General features: G+C 43.6%; 1 protein-coding gene across 8 annotated transcripts; it reads left to right on the top strand.

The window, feature by feature from the left end:
- The first annotated feature begins 4105 nt into the window (after positions 1-4105).
- Positions 4106-21088, top strand: TPTE (transmembrane phosphatase with tensin homology). Of its 8 annotated transcripts, none has more exons than XM_004938737.5 (19): positions 4106-4241; positions 5133-5201; positions 6985-7062; positions 8519-8566; positions 9235-9396; positions 9747-9866; positions 11596-11695; positions 12491-12554; positions 12997-13061; positions 13613-13673; positions 13893-13974; positions 14056-14144; positions 15339-15400; positions 16285-16365; positions 17341-17446; positions 18059-18156; positions 18478-18573; positions 19043-19113; positions 20827-21088. In XM_004938737.5, the coding sequence occupies exons 1-19, from the start codon at positions 4123-4125 to the stop codon at positions 20927-20929; spliced, it is 1674 nt and encodes a 557-aa protein (XP_004938794.2). In that variant the 5' UTR covers positions 4106-4122; the 3' UTR covers positions 20930-21088. The 8 variants fall into 8 exon arrangements, with proteins under 8 accessions (XP_004938794.2, XP_004938793.2, XP_046756206.1 ...); XM_004938736.5 differs by having other exon boundaries at positions 5136-5201; XM_046900250.1 differs by having other exon boundaries at positions 4106-4152; positions 5136-5201.
- The last annotated feature ends 558 nt before the right edge of the window (positions 21089-21646 follow it).

The following is a 21646-nucleotide window of genomic DNA, read 5'->3' on the forward strand; positions in this document are numbered from 1 at the left end:
TCTGCAGTCCAACAGCAAAGTGCCCTAAAAAGCTTAATATCCTACAGGATTAGGCAGCTGCTAAACACGGATCTTTTTACATCAACATTTTGATGCTCAGAGTCTGCTTTCATCCCCTTTTGGTTGCCTAGATGCTTTTCTGGAGCTAGCCTGACCAACCGTGATAAGTCATCCCTTATCTTGGATAAGTTGGATAGCTTTGAGCTCTTAGATGTGATGAGCTACACCTTAGTTGTTTGCTCACATCATGGTTCTTCCTTTTCTTGTTAGAGTTATGGCTATCAGGACTAGAGAACTGGGAGAACATAGGAGCCATGTAGCTCCAGCAATGCCCTCAGCCTCACATCTTTCCTGGTTGTGGATCTTAGAATCTTGTTATGCATTTTGCCACAGAGACACACAGAAAGACCACCCGCAGCTGATCACTCCCTACTGCTACTCCAGGTTTTTTCAGTTACTTGTTTTCACAACATGATCACTGGTGCTATAAGTCTGGCCTGCCTTGGTCTTAATCGCTGCAGTCAGGGTGACTGCGATTTGCAACACGTGAGAAGTTAATCAGGAAATACTCACAAGCTTTATGACACATACACATGTTCCTCATTCAAGTGGCTCATGTCTCTCAGCGACAATGAGACTATAAGGCGACCAAGGATTTTTTATCTGAAAGACGTTGCGTTGTCCTTCAGGTCTGCAGGCTGCACCACCCTGAGGTCCTTCGTTGTGAGACTGACAGTGCATGTATGGAATGCAAGCTCTTCATTCATCTCCACTTCCCAGATGTTACAATTTAATCAGTGCTTGGCAGCAGTTCTTGTAAGTGACCCCTTCTCCGAGCTCTGTGTCAGCTGAAAACGTTATCACTGGAGGTTTTATTCGGGGGCACGGTTCAAAACAAAACAGCCCAACACAATGCTAAACAGAAGACAACACCCAGTCCCTGCAGAATGCCTTTGGGAATGACCTGCTTAAGGATCGTTCTTCTTATACAGTTGTTTTAGGTTTAGTGTGCAAGGTTTTCACTAAAGTCATGTGAACCACATTGATTTCGTGCTCTTCAAGCTCTTTAATCAAATACAATAATCTAGCCAGACAGTTGTTCACAGAAGCAGCAAAATACCTGTATTTTATCAGTAAAGCTCGCAATCTTGTTTTTGAAATATCAATTTATTTGACAGGAATCATTTTTTCATAATCCCACGTTGACTGGCATTAGTTATTCTTACTATCACTGAGCTTCTGCAGTATTCTATCAGTTGAAGCCTCTGTCTACTCTCATGTTCTGGGAGCAAGGCCAAGCCAACAGAGCTAGCACCATCAGGCCACCCGATCTATCTGCTTTGGGTACTGGCGCAGAATTGATCCCCCTTCCCCTCTCCTCATCTCCATATTTCTGTTATCCCAAAACAGAGTAAAAAGCTCATTATTTTTCTTGGCTCTCTCTCTTACAAGGATCAGATATAAATGATCCGTACCTACTTATCTTGACGTCTGTCAAGTTAGGAGATTCTGTTTATCACGCTTCTCTGTTATTTTTGGAATTTAAAATATGTTATCACCTCTCCAAGACATACACACTTCATCCTGCTCTTCCCCAGTATAACTGGATTACTTACTGAGCATTTCAATCTTTTTTTGTGTGTGTTTTGTTGTCAATTCTGCTGTTTTACACCTATGTAAGGTGAGCCGGGTTCTGCTCCAGGGATCAGAACTGGATTCTGAGGGGATCTTAAATGTCAGTATCATGAGTTAACAACGGAATACAATGAAACTGATTTACAAGACAGGAATTTAAAAAACAGAATACCTTAAACACTTCTTTTTTATTTTCTGTTTCATGAACCGTGGGTCATGTTTGTACATCTTCCTCCACCAGCTGAGAGCGAGAAAATCAATTTTAGTAAAAGCTAAATGTGGTGTTTTTTACTTCAGTCCTCTGACTTCAGAAGTCGTAGTTGTAAGAAAATAGATTGACCACCAGGAAACTCACGAAGATACATCAGAGCTGGCAAACCTGCTACAGCTATAGGATTATCTGCACTTGAGAGCAACAGTTATGGTGCAGTCACTGGCAATAAATGAGAAAAACTGTTTGATAGATTGATTGATTGATTGATTGATTTTTATTTGATGTGCATCTGCATCCTCTAGGAAGTTGTTACATTTTTGGCCCTGGCATTCAGTCCGAGTGCCAAACTGGAAGCCTTCCAGCCTCCAGCCCCTTCTTGGATTGATCGCTGTAGGTTGTTAGTGTAAAACCCACTTCAACACCCAAACCGCCTTCACAATTTGGTGCTTCCAAGGTCCAGGAGAAAGGATACTAAACTCCGAGATCTGCACACTCTTCTGTGATACAGTCCTTCCCACAAATGTGATCTGCAGCCACACCATCCTGATGAAAGGAACTGACAGAGTCCCACAGGGTCTGCAGGATCAAACCTGTACAAAATGACCTGCAGTATGTAAGGTTATTTTCAGTTAAGAAGTTAATCTAATGCTTCTTCTCACCATCCAACTTAGCTCTGATCCATGTTTAGCTGTTTCTCTAATTATTTGAATACACAACATGTATTTAGCTCATCACTGAATACCACTGTCTGTAATAACTACTTTGTCATATATTTATAGACCTGAAGGGGAAACTACTTATTCTGACGTCCAGAAATGTTCTACTTTCATAGACTTATTTTTGATAAGGTTGGAAAAGATCACCAAGATCATCCAGTCCAACCACCAACCCATCCCACCATGCCCACTCACCATGTCCCTCAGTGCCACATCTACACAGTTCTTGAACAGCTCTAAGGACAGTGACTCCACCACCTCCCTGAGCAGTCTGTGCCACTGCCTCCCTGCTCTTTGTGAGAAGTTTTTCCTCTCTTAGGGTTGCAGGAGAGAGACATCATTCGGGCAAAATACTAAAAACAAGAATACTGAGGCCTCCAAGAAGAGCTTGCCCAGCAGTCCCGTACTCTGCTCGCCTTGAAAATGTTATTTCTTTCGGCGAAGGCTGCAGCTCCCTGCCCCACCTGCCCGTCCAACCCTGCAGCTGTGGAAGCAGGCCCCAAGCGCTCTCCTGGAGCTCCCTCTGCTGCTGAGCGTGCACCAAAACACTGGAAAAGGGCAGGGCTGGCCGCATAGTTAGCGAGAAGCAGGTTTCTGCCCTGTGGTGCTCATGCTAAAGGGGCTGCTTGTAGATTACTTGACTTTCGGTAAGGGAGCAGCCACGCACCATATGCTGCTTCCCAAGATTCTCGGGGGAGGAGTGATTCAGCCCAACTGCATGGGCTGAATGTCACAGAATCACAGAATTGTTGGTGTTGGAGGAGACCTCTGCAGATCATGGAATCCAAAACCCCACTAAAGCAGGTTCCCTACAGCAGGCTGCACAGGTAGAAGTTCAGACAGGTGTTGAATATCTCAATTGAAGGAGACTCCACAACCCCTCTGGGCAGCCTGTTCCTGTGCCCCGTCAGTCTGACAGTAACATTCTTCTTCACTTTCATATGGAACTTCCTATGTTCCAGTCTGCCCATTACCCCTTGTTCTGTCATGGGGCACCACTGAAAAGAGCCTGGTTTCATCCACATTAGATATTTATAAGCATTGATAAGATCATAGAATCATAGGATGGCCTGGGTTGAAAAGGACCTTAATGATCATCAAGTTTCAACCCCTTGCCATAGGCAGGGTTGCCAACCACCAGACCAGGCTGCCCAGAGCCACAGCCAGCCTGGAGCCACAGCCAGCCTGGATAAGATCCCCCCTCAGCCTTCTCTTCTCCAGGCTGAACAGCCTTTCTCATACAGGAGGTGCTCCCGGTCTCAAATCTTTGCGGCCCTCCACTGGACTCTCTAGGAGACCCCTGCCTTTCTCGAACTGGGGAGCCCAGCACTGGACACAGTACTCTGATGTGCCCACACCGGGGCATAGCAGAGGGGAGGATCATCTCTCTCGCCCTGCAGGCCACGCTCTTGGTGATGCACCCCCAGGATCCCACCGGCCCACCAAGGCACGCTGCAGGATCACGGTCGACCTGCCGCCCACCAGGACCCCCGGCTGAGGCGACGTGCCGGACGCTTCGCGGAGGGCAGAGACGGGCATCGGAGCGAGGCCGTCGCCATGGCAGCGGGCGGGCCCGGCCCGGCGCAGGTGCGGCCCCGCGGCCCTTTTAACCGCGTCCCGGCGGAGGGGGGGCTGCAGCGTTTTCCTTCTTCGCGGTTCTGCTTCGGCTCGGCGGGGTGAGCGGGGCTTCGGGCGGGAGGTGGGCAGGCTGTCCTCAGGAAGTTTAACGCAATTTTCCGCTGAGTCCGCGGGGCGCTGGGGGCGGGTGTCCGGGCTCGACTTTGAGCTCGGAGGCGGGTGGCCGTGCTGAGGTGAGGGCGCTCGGGGAAGCTCTCGGGCCGGGTCCGCGGCTGGCTCGGGACCGGGGTTCGGCACGCGGGGCCTCTGCTGGGCGGAGAGTGCCGGGGGCTGCCCGGGGCCGGCCCGCAGCCCGCCTGGGAGCCGCCTCTCTCCTTAGCCCGCAGGGTGAGGCTGTGCCGGGCGGGGCTTCGCACCCCGGCGTCGGATGAGCGGGGTACGGCAGCCGGGGGTGAGATGTGGCGTTCCTTCTGCGCTCCCCGGGTTCCTGGCCCTGCCCCCCGGAGCAGGGGGCCGACTGGAAGCGGGGAAAGGATCGTACTGAGATAATAAAGGGAAGGTTCAGGCTGGACGTTAGGAAATATTACTTCTCTGAAAGGGTGGTCAGGCACTGGAATGGGCTGCCCAGGGAGGTGGTGGAGTCCCCGACCCTGGAGGTGTTCGAAGAGGGTTTGGATGTTGTGTTGAGGGATATAGTTTAATGAGAGCTATTGGTGATGGGTGGATGGTTGGACTGGGTGATCCTGTGGGTCTTTTCCAACCTTGGTGATTCTATGATTCAAAGCTGTGATCTCTAGCACGTGCTAGATGTGCTTGGTTGTGTTGCTGAGTGATGGCTCCTCTGTGCTTCCTCAGCTGTGAGGGAAGGTGCTTGAGAAGGGAGCACAGGCCTGTCCTCTCACAACGTGTGAAACTACTGCAGACAAAGATATGAATACTCCTTGCTGCTTGTACTGCTGTCTAACGAGATGTGCTTCTCTTCTTGCCAGCAGAGCAAGAAGAACCAAAATGACGACTGTGAGGTATGAACAGGGGTCAGAGCTCACTGAAACTTCGAGGTGAGTGGAACGAACTGCACTGGTGCACGAGTTCAGAACTGAGGTATGCTGCATGCAGCCTTCTGCCTGGCATTCCTTAGTTTGTTGAACATAACAAAGAGGAGATATGCTGTATAAACTTCAAGCACAATCTCTGTTTTCTTTTTTTTCCACTCTGAGACCAGTGCTACTTGAGGAGTGATATCTCTGATAGGAATGTGCTTTTGTGATGGGCTTCTTGCAAGTAGTTTGAGAACTGTAAGGAGGAGGTACAACTATCCTGCCCTGGTGTGCTAAGTTCAGGGCAGTAAATCTTGCCTTATTCTAGCTTCTGGGAGCCCATTGTCAAGGTGTCCTGTAGTTAGTGTATTGTCCTGCTCTCCTTATAAGCATCCAGTCTGATGTTCGCTCTAAGTGTGGGCAGTTAGAAAAGCTTGTGTACTCTTTAGAGGGTATGTGGGTAGGAAATAGGTTATAGTGTGCCTTAATTTTCTTGTCTTCTACCTTGTGTTTGAAGACTAGATGTAGGATCTTATAGCTGAGATGTAGCAGAAAGCTTTTTCTAGTTTGGGCAGCAGTTAGGTGTAAAGTAAAACTACCTCCTAGGGAAGCACTATTCAGATCTGAATTACTGTGTGAGAGCACAGTGTAAATAGTGTCCTTGAGCTTGGCTTCTATTTTCCTCTTATGTTAAAAGCTGGCTTCCTAGCCCCAAAACACTACTGTGGCTCATTCTTATCTTATTTCTCTCAGGGTAGAGGATAAAAAACTGGCTTTCAGTTCCCTTCACTTGTATACAAGTACAAGCAAGTGATCTGCAGCAAGAGTGATATAGCAGCAGTAACACGTCCTAATAAGTGAAGTGTTTCATCCCACGCTAAGCAGATAGCTCTGAAGTGAATGTCCTATGAGAACAGCTGGGAAGCAAAACTGAATGGCCACACGTCTCCAGAGCCTTGCTTCAGTTTTAGGAACAGAGTAAGCTTGCTGCTATCTGGAGTTACAGGAGCTGGAAAATACTGTGCATATGGTTGCTTCTGTGAGTAGCAATGATGGCAGAGAAAGAGCCAGAGCAAATACTGTGGCTGTGCTATTATGCAATATGCTATTTCTGTACAGTAGGTTAAAAATGCAAATCATTGGATTTGACTGTTACATTTGACTTTCTATGAAGTCATCTTGTGGTCTTCAAAGCATTTCAGGTGGCTAAATGAAATCCTGATTTAAAGAGACTCTTCTGAGGAAGTTATGGCGAGCAGCCACTGCAAAAAACTTCAACTGCTGCTGCCCTGCTCTTCCAGTTTCTGGTCTGGTATCCTGCTCAGCACAAAAACATTGCTGTGCTATGGCTTCTCCTAGCAAGCACTCTATGAACAAGTACTTTACTGTAGTAGTGTTAATGTTTTGGGTTTTTTTTTTCCACTTGAATTTTGCATATGCATGTTTCCAGCACTTCCAGAGTCTGGGCTTGTCTGGAGTTCTTGACAGACTTTTGGATACTTTACTTCAAAGTCCTTTATCTTATTAATTAATAAAATGTCTTCCCTTCCTCCCCCAAAAGAGATCTTTGGTAGATGGACAGTTAAGTGGAACTAGGTCAGTGCAAACCAAAGGCTTCTGTTGTGCCAACATATGGAAAGCCTTTCTTCCCCTGGTACTATTACTGTGCTCTGGCCCAGGCTGCTCCTTGCTGCTCAGCTGACGGTAGTTAATATTACTTTATTTGAAATAATGAAGGGTAGCAATATATAAAGTTGACAACTGTACTGGTATGTGATTTTTTTTTTCTTTGTTTCTTTGCCAGCTCTCCAACAGCAGATGAGCCCACGATAAAGATTGATGATGGTCGTGATGAGGATAATGAACAAGACAGCTGTTCCAAGTAAGCTAATGACAGACTAAGTGCCTTGTTTACCCCCAAAAAGTGAAAATGCCTGAGCCAAAATGAGAAGGCAGGTGGTTTGCTGAAGTAAGTGATAAGCCTTAATTATTTTGATACCAGTGCATTGATCTTATCTTGATGCCTTGAAGCTGTACATCACTTGATACCAAGATTTACTCTAATGTATAACAGCATGCAAGCCCAGGAAGCTTCTTCATACTTATGGAGATGTAAGCCCAATTCACCAGTTAGCAACACATCTGTCACAGAGTGGAAAATAGGTAGCTCAAACTGCACTGCATGTGTGTCCTCCCAAAAGAATTAGCTTGGGAGAGCACTGAAGAATTGCTGGTGAGAAAATCAGGTGAATGAGTATCTGGGGCAGATAGTAAGCATTATGCCCTAATCAAGAATGAACTGTCTGAACCCGCTAGTGATCAGTAAGAAAAGTAAGATTAAGTCTGTTATCTTAGTTCCTCTCCTATTGTCCTGACTTGTATGAATTCAGGTCAAGGTGCTTAGAAGTGCGTTTCATAAAGGCTTAAGTTACATATGCAAGCAACTCTTGTTCCTTTAACTGATCCAAGATGTTGGCAAGCCAGATTAGAGTGCCTTTTTAGTGCATCCAATAAAGGTGCTTGTCCTTGGTCTATGGAAGCTGAAGTCTTCCTGTACGTGCTATACCTGTATCATAGGGTTAGCTGGACAAAGACGAGGTCATAATTATTGTATAATTTTCCTTGCACTTATGAATGCCCAGGATGCAAGGAAAACCTTCTGTATGGTATTTTGCCTTGAAAATATGGCTTATTACTTCAGCTACAGTACCTACTCTTCCAATCCAAGTTAAGGATACAGCATCTTTCCTACTCAAAGGTGTAGCTGTTTACTTGTTCATATTTTGAACTTTAAACTTAATAATGAGGAGTATGGGCTTAATCGGTGAGCCCATCAAGATGCTTCCTCACTTCAGAGATATTCAGCCTTGTCTTAAACTGGATAATAGAGTTTAGGTCTTTCACCAAGTGAAATGTAATGCTCAAACTACCCTGAAGGAAACAAGTAGGTTTAGATGAGATTATTGATGTGGAGTATAAATTACTGAATTGATGAATATTTCCTGTAACTGTCTCCAGTGGTGTGGGTGGTGATGGGGGAGTACAGTAACCATACATAACAGGAAAAATAGGACAAATATATGAACAATACTGACAGAAAGTAGTACTGTTTTCTTAAGGTTGTAGCTGATAAAATACCTCTTGTTCAAATGATGAAAGATTTTCTTTTCCCCCAAACACTGCCTTATAATGTATTTGCTTCATGAATGCAGCTGAATACTCTCTTTAAATCACTGATACGGAGTTATGAAAACAAAAGAATGAACTTCAATAACAGTGCTACTCTGGCTTAATCAGTAGCAAATTGTCACTTAATGCTGATTCTCTTTTTCTTGCAGTACCATTAGGAGAAAAATTTCCCCGTTTGTGATGTCATTTGGATTCAGGTAAAAGATGATGCTTGTAATGATATAGGAAAGGTAGAAGTAGTTCTTTTTGGTTTAAGAACTGGGAGACTTCTTTTGAGTTTCTGTCTGGGAAGTACTGAATCTACCTACTCCAGCAAAGGGGAGGTTTCTTTGAGAAAGATGTCTTAAACAGATGTCTGCATTGTCCAAGGAGAATGGAAAGCTGAAACTGTAAATGTAATGGCATATATTGACGTAAGAGTTCTTAATGTCGTACTAAGGCCTGTGGCAGCAAGTTGGTCTGCTGCATGCAATCCAGGTGCTAAAAGGTGAGCCATTAAATATGGTTATTTCTCAGGGACTGCTCTTCCTCACGAGTGGAAGGGAAAGTGAGTAAGCTGAAAAGCAGCACTGATGCTTCTGTGCCTTAAAGCACTCAGGTTTGCATCATGCATGGATAGATATGGGTTTATTAGTTAATAACTACTATTGAGTCTAAAAACATACAGTTCCATGTGGATGGTATATTCTGTGCAGATCACTTAAAAAAAAAAAGGAATTTGAACCTTTCAGCTGTTACACAAGCAGGCCTCAATCTGTGTACAAGAGAATCCACACTTGCTAGACCAGATTTGCAATCTCCAGTTTGTATATACCAGTAATTACTTGCTATTTCTAAAGCTAACTTGTATTTTTTCCCCTCACAGAGTATTTGGGGTTGTGCTTATCATTGTGGACATCATAGTGGTGATTGTGGATCTGGCCATCAGTGAGAAGAAAAGAGGCATTAGAGAGATTCTTGAAGGTGTTTCCCTGGCTATAGCACTCTTCTTCCTTGTTGATGTTCTCATGAGAGTGTTTGTTGAAGGGTAAGACATGAGCAAAGGAATTCAGTGTGGCGAGTCCTCAAGCTATTAGGAGCAATACTTCAAGCTTGGAATGATAGACAGGCTAATTTCTCATAGAGAAGAGCCTCATCTTCACTTGGCTGTATTAATTGACTGTTACTATTTCATAGACTAATCTGTAGAATGCTTTTATGTGCTTGGAAATGGCATTAGTTTTGCTATGACTGCTCTCACAGTGGGTTGTTTGTACTTAGTTTTCTAAGAAAAGCTTTCTTTCAGAAGAATTTGTCTCTAGCAGTGGCTCTTCCCTTCCTGATCAGGGGAGTTTTTCTTACATCTGTAGAGTCATCTATCTAAAACTCTTTTTTCAGCTTCAAGAACTATTTCCGGTCCAAACTGAATACTTTGGATGCAGTCATAGTAGTGGGCACTCTGCTAATTAATATGACCTACTCCTTCTCTGACCTTGCTGCCACAGATCAGATGCCGAGGTAAGAATGGTATGACAGCTGTTAAATGTGATCTTTCTTTGATGGGCCACTAAGAATGTTCTTGGGCATATCTAGGCTAGGTGAGTGTATGTTAGATCACAAATATAGCTGTGATAGTATTTCATAGAACAGAATTCAAAGCAAAGTCCTATTCTTTAGGCTTACAGTTCTGTTGTAGCTTGACCCTGTCTCAAAGACATATGATCTAAACATCTTCTGGTGTAACTAGAAGTGAACGGTGGGGCCAGTATTCAGGGAGGCAAAGGGGTGTTCCTGTGCTGTTCTGTGCTCTTTAGGGTTGGTGTGCAAGTCCCTTGTATTCTGACTTGATGGAGGTTTTAGGACAGGCTCTGTTTTTGCACTGCCTAGTGCAACACAAAAATCCAGCTGGGATATTCAGCTGGGATCTATCATCTCACCCATGCAACTCTTGATGCTCTCTATAAGGCTTCTCTTGTTAAAAGCTCTTCAGTCCTGCTCAGATGTGTTACTACCTTGCTCCAGATGATGCCATAATCAAATTTTGCCTAATCCTCCAGTTGTAACCACACAATCAAACTAATTCCCAGTAGCTTACCTGAGCTTTTGTCGCTTTTCTTTCCTCATGGTTGTTCCTTCAGATGTGAACAGCAGCCTTAAAATCTGCTCAGGCTAACTGTTCGGAGACTTGTTGAGTGACTTTTGTGGGTGACAACTTGTATGACAGCTCAGATTTCAGTGGCAGCCCAGAGAGGCGATGTCACATCCTTTCATCAAGGGGGTGTCTATTTCTAACCTGGTCTAGCTACTGTGGATTGGAGCAAGTGTCTGCTGACCAAGAGAAGGATGTCTGAGTTGGGTATCTACTTGCAAACCAATGTTTAACTAGCTGCCTTTGCAAAGGGCAGAAGGCAAACTCTTCTGTTAAGCTGTGGTTCAAGCTGAGGAGAGGGGCTCTAGTGTCTTCTATCCAGTGTTAGTTCATGTCCTTGTCTGACTTCAAGAGAACTCCCATGACACAATAGCAGAGTTATCATGCACTAGGAGGGAGCTGGAGAGAAACTGAAATTTACCAGGCTTCTGGGACAACTGTGTATTGTTGACTTCATCAGGCTCTACGTTGATGGAGAACTGTGGGTATTTACTGAGGTTCTTACCCAGGTGTAACAGGACCTGAAACATGCATGTGCTCCTTGAAAATATACGCTCATGTACCTCCTTAAGAAACAAATGTTAGTTTGCCCTTGTCCCTGAGGGTATGCTGAAGCAACAGCCCCTGTTTCTGTAGAGTCACATAAGCGTCTTGCCTGATCCAAAGTTCAGTAGGAGTTCAAAGTTTCTCAACTAAATTTGTCAAATTGTTGACTGATTAAAGAAAAAGTTTCTTATTCAAGCATGTCTAGCTTATTTACCTTCTCTCTTCAGCTTGTTTTCAGGTATATGGTTCCACTTTAAGTGTACACTGAAGTATTGAGGGATAATTGGCAGTGTTAAGGGAATTTGTTGCTTGCTGGGTGGAAATAGCTGAGAAAGTTCCTAGAATAGACTATGGGATTTTCTAGTTCTGTTACTACTTCAGAACATGCATCCCAGCACCACCAACAATAAAACTGTGGTACTCCAGGCCTTGGGTTTTTTTTTACATGAAACAAAGCCATTTTTAATATATTCTCTGAAACAGCTTCTAAATAATTTCAGGCTTCACATTTAGGCTCAACACTAATTTTTACAATGGATCTCTTCCATCTAGAATGGTTACTCTTCTTCGAGTTCTGAGAATTGTTATCTTAATAAGAATATTTCGCCTGGCTTCACAGAAGAAACAACTTGAAGTGGTAACCAGAAGAATGGTAAGCTGGCCTAGCAGTATCTCTAAGCAGCTATTACTATTCCTTTCTCTAGGCAGCTGCCAAAAAACAGTGAGCAGTAAATCTGTCTACAGCATATTGATCTGAAACTGATAGTGCAGCAGAAGCAACGTGCCTGTTCCGTGCCCTTGGTGGGGGTATTGTAGTTCTGCCTCTCTCTGCAGTAGAGCTAGCAATTCTTGCCTCTGGTTGAGCAAGAAGCTTCTTGACCTAAAAGTCAGAGTATCAGGGATTGTGACACTGTGGTGTGCCTTGGTAATTGCTGGTTTGTGTGGCACATGGACGGGTTCCTCCTTGGCTGAGGAGAGGTTGGTGGAAAACAAAACAGCTCATCTGTTAGGGCTTTAATGCATCTATCCATTTTAAATGCCTCTTATTTTCATCAGGGTACTAAAGTGAGATCTGAAGCTTTGAGTTCAACCCCTTACACAGGAGTAAATAGCTAAATATTTTGCCTTAATCGTTCTCTTCCTTTTATTCAGCCCCCAAACACTGAAGTAGCAAAGACCTATTCAAGTGCAGTTTGTGGGGAATCTGCAGTGTTGCTCACTGGAGTACACTTCTATACTTCAAGGCATAAATTACTTTAGGTAATAGAAAATCATTCAAATATGAGAGCAAATTTGATTGTTAATGCTGTGAACTCTACAAAACCAAAGTGAGGTTCTGAAATGTGACTTGGCTTCAGAGTCAGGGTTTATTTTTTTTTCCTGGTGATGGACAACACTTGTTGATCTGTGTCATTCTCTTGAAAGACTGTCTGTTCCATTTTCACAGGTCTCTGAGAACAAAAGGCGTTACATGAAAGACGGTTTTGATCTGGATCTCACTTATGTTACTGGTTGGTAGAAATCCTATAACAACACATGAAACTTCACAGCATGAAACACCCCTACTAACACTAAAGTAACTGCTGCTTTCAAGGGTTGGCCTTTGGGGAGAGAGGTTGTATGTGCTGTATGTAGTGATAGCAGTTCTGAGGCCTAGGGAAACTAAGTAACTATTGACTAACTTACTGGAGAGTTTTTGTCTCCAGTTCCATGATGGCTGGCACTTTCTGGTGCTAGTAAGGAAGGTCTATTAGCCTGCTCTAGCTGTGTTAATTAAGGGGGGGGGGAAAAACTCTTGGAAATGGTTAGGTGCTTTTCCTAAACAGTGTACTTAGAGTAGGAGTCAATTACTCCATAATGTTCTCAGTCATATAGTTCATGGACTTGGGGGTAGGGGGGAGTGGAGGAAGTCTGCCTCTGTGTTGTTACTTCCGATTGCTGTTTTCTCTGCAGATCGTGTTATTGCAATGTCTTTTCCATCTTCTGGGAAGCAATCTTTCTATAGGAATCCTATAGAGGTAAGAATCTCTTGCAACCAGGTTTAGTATTTCTAAACGCAGTTTCACTTCTAGGTGAACTAGAACTTGAATGTGAGTTAACTTGTATGTGGGGTTACGCTATCAAATCCTAGGCCTGGCTTGGCTGGTCAGAATGATTTAATAGTGATCTCCCCTGTGCTGTATTGCTGTGTTGTAGTCTCAGCCTAATAAAATGCATCTTGCAACGTGGACAGGCTGATGTTCTGATGTCTCTCGGGGAATCTTTCAGTGAACCAAATAAATTCTCTCACAGGCTGGTGGTAGTGTGAATGATATGAGCTATCTAATCATGACAACGTTTAAATGCTTGTAGTGGTAGTCCATTTAGAACTGTCCTGTCTGATACCTTCTACATAAATGTATAGAGTAAGGAATTGAATCACAGACTTGAGACAGGAATTTGAACTATTGGGTTGATGAAAAGGCCTCTTGTTCAAGGACTGTTCATGAATGCACTTGTTCAGCTCATGTGGTGATGGAAATAAGGAGCAGAGCACTAATTACTTTGAACTTGTTTCTTGTTACTTCAGGAAGTTGCGAGATTTTTGGACACCAAGCATGCAGACCACTATAAAGTCTACAATCTTTGCAGTAAGTATGTTTAGTTGCTGACTATTGAAAGACTGCTAAGAGGAAAGGTATTGCTTCAAGGTATGGTGTTGATGCTATCAGATCTTCAGGAACTTAATATCTATCAAAAGGACTTAAACGCTGTTTTATGCTCAGACCAGCAGCCTTGTATATAAGCTACTTTCTTTGTTGCAAGTTTTTGTTACTCTTCCTGGTGTAATACCAGCTCTTACTTTGTAGGTGAAAAAGGCTATGACCCTAAGTACTTCCACTACAGGGTAGAAAGGATCTTTATTGATGACCACAATGTCCCAGCATTACAGTGAGTCTCGTTACTAAATACTTGCACCAGCATAACTTCTCATGCTTTTGCTTTGGCTGCACTCATTTTCCTCTTATCTAGGGACATGCTGAAATTCACTGCCAGTGTCCATGAATGGATGAATCAAGATGAGAAGAATATCATAGCAATTCACTGTAAAGGAGGCAAGGGTAAGGCTTCTTGTGTACAACCTGTGTATGCCATGAATTATACATTTTTGTCAAACTTCTTAGACTGAAGTATAGTCTGGTACTCTGAACACATCTATGTTATGATTTAACTTCACAGATTCTATGGGCACTGTGACTAGCAACAGTGTAATGCTGTTTAGTGTTGCACACACCTGTTTTGAAGTAGTTGTAAGAAAACAGCTGCCATTTTATGGAAAGAGCTAATCTGAACTCATTTCAATAACTTCCTGCTCTCCTGACCCTCCTAGTAGGAGGGGCTGAGGACAGGGAGCTACTAATGTTGCTACTAGCAATTGTTAAGCTGCTGCTTTAGCTTTGTGCCAGCCAGTGGGTATTTTGCACTGCAATATACTTTGAGCTGCTGAATTTCTTTGGGGGGTTGTTCAAAATACTGCTGGATCCTTAAGACACATAAGGCATTGAGAAAGCCCACATGGTAGCTTTGTGGGGACAGGCTTTGTGTGAGCTCCTGCATAAGATGACCTGTGAGTGCTATGTGTGATCTGTAGTAGTGCAGGAACAGTTGGAGTACATCAGTAGCTGTGTGAACAAGCCCTGAAAACTTCTGTCACATCTTCAGATATAATATCAGGCAGCTACAAATTCTGGTTCACTTGAACTGTGTGTCTACAAAAGCTTTTTCTCCACAACTGGAAACTTAGCTTAGAAGGCTTAATGAAACTGAATGCTGAACTTACCTGCAGGCCAAAACCGGTTTGAAGAACAAGGGTAGGGAGGGATGATGAATTCAGGCCTGAATTACCAAGATGGTACTGGAGACTGTGTGCTAGTAGTGCTGGTGCTGCCTTAGTAGGGCTGAGGGGGGAAAAGGTGGAGTGGAGAAGTAACTTGTGAGACTCCTGCTGGCACTGGCTGATGCTATAGTGTGATTTGGCAAGGTGTGCTCAACTCTCTCCACTGCTAAATAGAGGATGCAGTCACTGATCAATTAGATATCTTAAGTAATACCATGAAGAGTTGCAGGGGCTGTTTTCAATAAACAAGGTAACAAACTGCAGTGTTGTTCTATTCTTCCCAGAAATACAGGTACTTGATTACTTGTGTGCCACTTATCTCCTGCTACCTCTACTTCAAGTTAGGAATTCATTTCCACAGTACTAATTCTCAAACCTTTGAGCTCATATGACTCAGTTTCTCTTGCTTGTAATACAGGTAGAACTGGAACAATGGTCTGTACCTGGCTTATACACAGTGACCAGTTTGAGAGTGCAAAGGTAAAAACTAGCTTTTATTTCTGCTTCTTTCAGTGGTCAGAATACCCCCATTAGAATCTGCTTACTTGGTGAAATGCACTGATGTTATAAACTAAGCATATTGTGAGAGTCTGTATTTAAAAACAAAGAAGTATCTTGCAGCTATGTGAACTTTCTGTTTAAGACTATTCCTGATCAGAGAGAGTGGCCTTTGAAGCATTTCTTTAGAACCTAGGATCTTAAACAACTACTTCAAACTGTAGGTGGCTTTCTCAGCCTCTTGCACTACTAAAGCAAGTCTGTTTAAGCAGCTTCATGTAGTTGTCTGCCCTACCCTCCTTCCAAGGTGTGTAAGGCATCAAGAACTGCTTGTAGCTTTGTTTTGATTGCCTGTGTTGCAGCAAGAGGCCTTTCTGAACATTCTGGGAAAAGAGAGATCAGTGAGTCTGCAGTCAGAGCAGCCATGTTCTTCTCTGCTATACCAAATCTCTGATGCAGACTCAGAATCCTGGGCTGCAGAAGGCTCAGGTCACTATAGGTGATCTGTATGGAGCAGGTGTCAGTTTGGCCACTTGCTTTCCTGAGTTTAGTTTAGATCTCAACAACCAATGTTCACCCACAGGTAACTTGAGCAATGTGTATGGTTCTACAACAATTGCTTAAACATGTTGCTCTCCTCTTTCAAAGAGTTTTACTAGCTTGCTTTCTGAATGGTGGACTTAAAGTTACTAGTTACGTAGCTGACTTCCTAACCTTCTTCCTAACCTTCTAGCTAGAAGGTAACAAACTTGTGTATCTTTTTCTGTATTCCTTTGGAATTGATTAGTTTAACTCTTTGTGCTACCCTCAGGAAGGGGAATGGTGGTGAGGTATTTTTTCACTCTTGAAATAATCTTCCTATATAGGAGAGTTTAGACTACTTTGGAGAGAGAAGAACTGACAGAACTATGAGTACCAAATTTCAAGGAGTTGAAACTCCATCCCAGGTAAGTTTGAGCAGGTTTTGTAATGAGCCAAACTAACCCTAGCCTTGTGAGCACTTAAACAAGGTGACAGAGATGGAGCAGCTTCAGAGATGTAGATTTCTACTGCTTAATTCCTGCATTCTTTTATTTAGGGGTTGGACTATCAACTAGTAGGGTTGCGTTGCATCTTTCTCATATGCCCTTGTTACAGCACACTTGGGCTGCTTCTGAGTGTAGTATTAAATGTGATTATGACATCTGGCCTCCCAGTCTTCTGAGATGAGTCCAGCCCCACTGTTTAAGTAAGATGAGTCAGAGCAGGCTGCACAAGACCATTCCTGATTAGATTTAGAACATCTCCACAGATAACTCAGTTCTCTGAGCAACCGGCTCCAGTGTTTAAGGCATAACTCCTTAGAGTTATCTTAATAATTAAGCTGTTTATCAGTGATATGCTTGAGCCTGCAGCCTGGCCTGGAGCATGCTATGGCATTGCTGAGTCAGAATGGAGGAATACATCTTCTAGAGATGGCATGTTTAGTGTTTCCCTTTGAACACTATTGCATCTTGATTCACTGCATACTGTGAGATGAAGCTGTTGGCAGGGGTACTCTAGTTGCTGGTATAAAATAGAATGGAATTATAGCCACTTTTCCAGTTGGTGCTTTTTCCAAGTGAAAGCTTCCTAGGGCTTTTTAAGGGACAAAATGCTTAAACACAACAAAATTCCATGCTTTTTGCTGATCTCTGAAGTAGAGATTTCTTATTAACTTACCAAGTCTAAGTACTATTTAGAGATGGACGTAAAGCTTGTGTAGAGCTTTAACAACCAGTTGCTTAAACTGTGGTAGGAAAAAGCAAATGGCTTAATTTCTTCTAAGCCTTGGACTTGAGAGAAGAACTCAGTGCAGATCAATTTAATTCTTCTTCTACCTGGAATTAGTCTGTGTGGGATACAGAAACTGCATAATGTGTCTGGGTTTTTTTGCATTACAGAGTAGGTATGTTGGGTATTATGAGATCCTGAAAAACAAGTATAACTTCCAACTCCCACCAGAGAGACAACTCAAAATAAAAAACCTCAAAATCCACTCTATACATGGTAAGAACTTTTGAATTTGGGCCTTTCTCTGTCTGGTGATGGCTTCTTAGCACAGGCAGCTGATCTCTGTACTGTCTCTTATTAAACCTGTGGTAGAAATGTAGACTTGCTGTGATTTGAGAATCTGAATAGCACAGGTTTGAAAACAAAATCTGAAGTGCAGTTGCCTTTTGTCACTTCCTGGGTGTGTGGTCAAATGGTACTTCACGTGCAAGCTGCTGTTTTGGAAAAGGACTCAATTATCAAGTAGGATTAGTGGATCCAACTCAACATCTGGAGCTGCAGTTTCTCAGCTTGATATACATAAGCTTCTGTATGTATGAACTGGTAACCAGTACCAGAAGGTTGGTGTTATTTTTTTCTAGGGGGCCTGAACTGCTCTTCTTGTTCAGTTGATAGAACTACTCGTCTTTTCCTGCTCCACTAGTAGGATCCACTGTTACTTCAAAATCAAGCTCTCAGACACTGGAGCTCAAGCTACCTTCAGGGTTTGAGTTCTCTGAAGTCTGTAGCAAGGCAGTTTTGAATAAGATTGATGTACTTGGTTTTGATTCCTGCTTAGTTTTAAGCAGATGTGTGTGTTCTAGTGTAATGTGACTTCTTTCTTCCTAGGAGTTGGGAAAGGCAATGGAACTGATATGAAGGTGCAGATAATAATGAAAAAGCAAGTTGTGTTGGAATGTGTGTGTGCCACACAAGGAAACTGCAAGGTGAGAGTATGAAACTGTCAGTGAGTCACAGAAGCTGGATGCTGGACATAAAACTAAATAGATAATGTGAATTTTAACAAGATGCAACTTTGCTAAGCTGTCAGAAGAATAGTGTAAGGTAGTAAAAAGCTTTCCTAAGAGTCACTTAAATGTGCTTAATGGTTCACTCTGACCTGAGAAGCTTAAATTGTTGGCTATGCTATTTTTCTAGCACTGCTCTTGTATTGATACACAATAAATCAGTAGCTTAGAAGGTCAACTGATGACAATATGTCTCTGTGGTAGGTTTTCATAAATGTAATATTTTGCTCTGTTACCCAGCTCTTCTTTGATTCTGAAAGTGACTCTGTAGTCATTGGCTTGGAAGACAGCCCTGTTATAAGTGGTGATGTGAAAGTCAGATTTGAATCTAATTCTGTAAGTACAACAGCGTTAAGATCCCCGCTTCAGTTTGAGGAGGGGCAGCAATGCAAATGCCAGCAGGGTCTTGGCTGGCTTTAGCTCTGTGGGGTGAAGTCTGGTTTTGTTTTTGTCTTTATTTGTTCTCCCCCCTGGTGACTTGTGTGGAATGGACCCTTAGGGACCAAACAAGTGCTGCTACAGTGCAGTGCAAATATACCGAGTGTTACTGCAGCAGCTTGGGCAGTTGGGGTGGCTGTTCATACAGAACAACTGAAGCATCTTAGCTGAGTACCTGCTTCTAACGTGGGTCTGGTGTGAAGTTTGGGTGGCCTGGAACAAATTAAGTGCAAAATGTGATCTGGGTGTCATATGTCTCTTTAAATGTACTGATTCTAGCACCCTGGTTTTGTAAGTCAAACTACTGAGGACAAATGGGTGCTTGTGTCTGCAGAAATCATTCCTTAAATGAAGAATTTACTTTCAGGATCTTCCGAAAGGCTACGATGACTGCCCATTTTTCTTCTGGTTCAACACTTCCTTTATTGAAAATAACAGGTAAGTGATCACAGTGGCTGCCTTCAGAACCTGACTTCTGACGTCTGAACAGAGCTGACAGTTGCTGAACACAGTGCTGGGAGCTGAAACAGTGTGCTAACCAAGCCAGTCTTAGCTTCTGTGTGGCTTTCTGATTTTCTTTTTCAGTTCTAACTTCTGAACAGGTAGTTGGCACACACTTGTACTGTACAAAGTGGTTTAAACATAGAATCATAGAATGGCTTGGGTTGGAAGGGACCTTGAAGGGACCTTAAAGCCCATCCAGTTCTAACCTCCTGTGGGCAGGGTTGCCACCCAGCAGCTCAGGCTGCCCAGGACTCCATCAAACTCAGTCTTGAGTGTCTCCAGGGATGGGGCACCCACAGCTTCTCTGGGCGGCCTGTGCTAGTGCTTTACCACCCTCTGAGTAAAGAATTTCCTCCTAATATCTAATCTAAATCTCCCCTCTCTTTAGTTTAAAACCATTCCCCTTGTCAGTTATCTTAATCCGTTGGTTTGTTTTCCAGCGCTCTATTGTTAATAATACCTTTCTGTGCTATTGACACTTGAATAGTTAATTACCTTGAACAACTGACTGAGGCTGGAACTTGAATTTAGCAGCTAAGCAAGGCAAATGTTAAAAGTTAAATATCAATGTTTTGGGTCCCAGAGAGAGGCTCTTAACTTACTGGTTCTCATGCTTTTGTTAAAAGTTAGAACTCTTCTGGGCTTGTTCTTCTTGAGACCAGAATTCCTGGGGGAGATCCTGCCAGCAAAGGTGGGCTTATCTGTCCTGCTAGGGGAGTGATAGAGAAGTAAAGAGACTTCAGCTCCTTCTGGCCTGTCTACTGAAATAGACAGGTTTAGACAGCAGAACAGCGAACTTAAAGTATCAGCTATAATTACTATTTTTTCCACAACTAGAAAAGAATGAACAGTTCTTACTGAATTCATCCTCTCAGTCTGAGGAGAGGTAGCCATGCATTACAAATGCAACTTAATGTGCTAGGCAGCAATGTACCCTGCACCTAAACTGAGATAGCCAGTTAGGTGAAGCCGGTAGCAGGAGGGATGTGTGTCTATGGTCACACAGAATCAAAGAATGGCCTGGGTTGGAAGGGACCTCAAGGATCATGAAGCTCCAACCCCCCTGCCAGGCAGGGCCACCTACCTCCCCATTTACTAGACCAGGTTGCTCAGGGCCCCATCCAACCTGGCCTTGAACACCTCCAGGGATGGGGCATCCACCACCTCTCTGGGCAGCCTGTTCCAGCACCTCACCACTCTCAACAGTATTATATCAAAAGGTGATGTGCAGGTGCTCTCAGGTGATTACTAGAAATGAATTTGGTAAGCATTAAAGGGGGAGGGGTGGGGAGAACATGGTGGCTGAGCCTGACTGAATACTGAATCAGGTGCATGCCATGAGGTCGGTTGTTAAACCTATTAAACAGGTATCTATTCCCTTGAGAGGCCTTGAGCTGGATGTAACACTAGTTTTACTGTAACAGTTGTTGTGTCCTGGGTGGAATAGACAACAAATCATCAGGTTGGCTGTGTATTTGTGAGCTACTTCATGTCTAAATCCCCACGCAGACTTGCCTAATGTCTGTCTGAATTTAAGATCTGGGCCTATAGTTAATACTCTGGAGCCAAACTTCAAGTCTGCTCCACGATCTTAATGGAAAAACATTCCTCAGGCCCTAAGAAACACTACTGGATTTTCTCTTTCAGACTGTACCTTCCCAGGAACGAGCTGGATAACCCTCACAAGTCAAAAACATGGAAAGTCTACAGTGAGGCATTTGCTGTAGAGATGAACTTTACTGAGCTGTAAGGGAAAGCTGGAAGAAGGAAAACACTTCAACTCATCTCCTGTCCTGATGATGCCTTGCTGCTTCAGTGTAGTGAAGCGGTCTCACTTTGTACTTTATGTATTTCTATGTAGATACAGTTTCTCAAATAAACTGACCTGAAGTTCTGTTGTGCAGAGCAATACATCTCTGAAGTTATTTCATGTCGTGTAACTGTGATGTTATGTTAATGTGCTGATGGATCTGCTGGAGCCCAGATGTGTTTACATGCAGGTAATCCCTACTCTAAGCTGTGAGTGCTGTCTCTAAACAAGTGTTGACTTTGAGGTGGGTGAGAACAGCAGTTTGCAGAGCGCTGTTGGAGTAGGCTGAGATGCTTCCCCCAGCACCAGGTCACCTGAACTAAGGTAATATGGAGGGGAAGGGGGAATAGTAACCTGCCACTAATGGGGTGGTGCTACCCTGGCTAATACCCAATTAATGAAGTAGGCAGAGAGATCTCAGACCTTCCAGATGCTTAGCTGAGGGCTGTGGCATGCCGAGGTACACAGGCAGAGCTGAGTTTGGCTGTAGCTGAATGATTGCCGGGTATTTAACGAGTGTGGCGTTGGAGCTCCCATGTAGTTGGAAGCAGCTTCTCTGAGCACTGTGCCTCAGGTAGAGAGATCTGGAACTTATTTTGAAGGTGCATTCTACAAATGCTTAGCACTTCCATAAGCAGGATGCTGTGGGCCTGGGTC

The sequence above is a fragment of the Gallus gallus genome, chromosome 1, assembly GCF_016699485.2.
Source record: "Gallus gallus isolate bGalGal1 chromosome 1, bGalGal1.mat.broiler.GRCg7b, whole genome shotgun sequence".
In the NCBI taxonomy this organism is placed as follows: domain Eukaryota; kingdom Metazoa; phylum Chordata; class Aves; order Galliformes; family Phasianidae; genus Gallus; species Gallus gallus.

Excerpts from the sequence above, each read along its gene's own strand:
- TPTE (XM_004938737.5), top strand. The coding sequence starts at position 4,123 with ATGGCAGCGGGCGGGCCCGGCCCGGCGCAGGTGCGGCCCCGCGGCCCT. Across the intron at positions 5,202-6,984 it reads GAGCTCACTGAAACTTCGAG|CTCTCCAACAGCAGATGAGC; the intron begins GTGAGTGGAACG and ends TTTCTTTGCCAG. Across the intron at positions 18,157-18,477 it reads CCACACAAGGAAACTGCAAG|CTCTTCTTTGATTCTGAAAG; the intron begins GTGAGAGTATGA and ends TCTGTTACCCAG.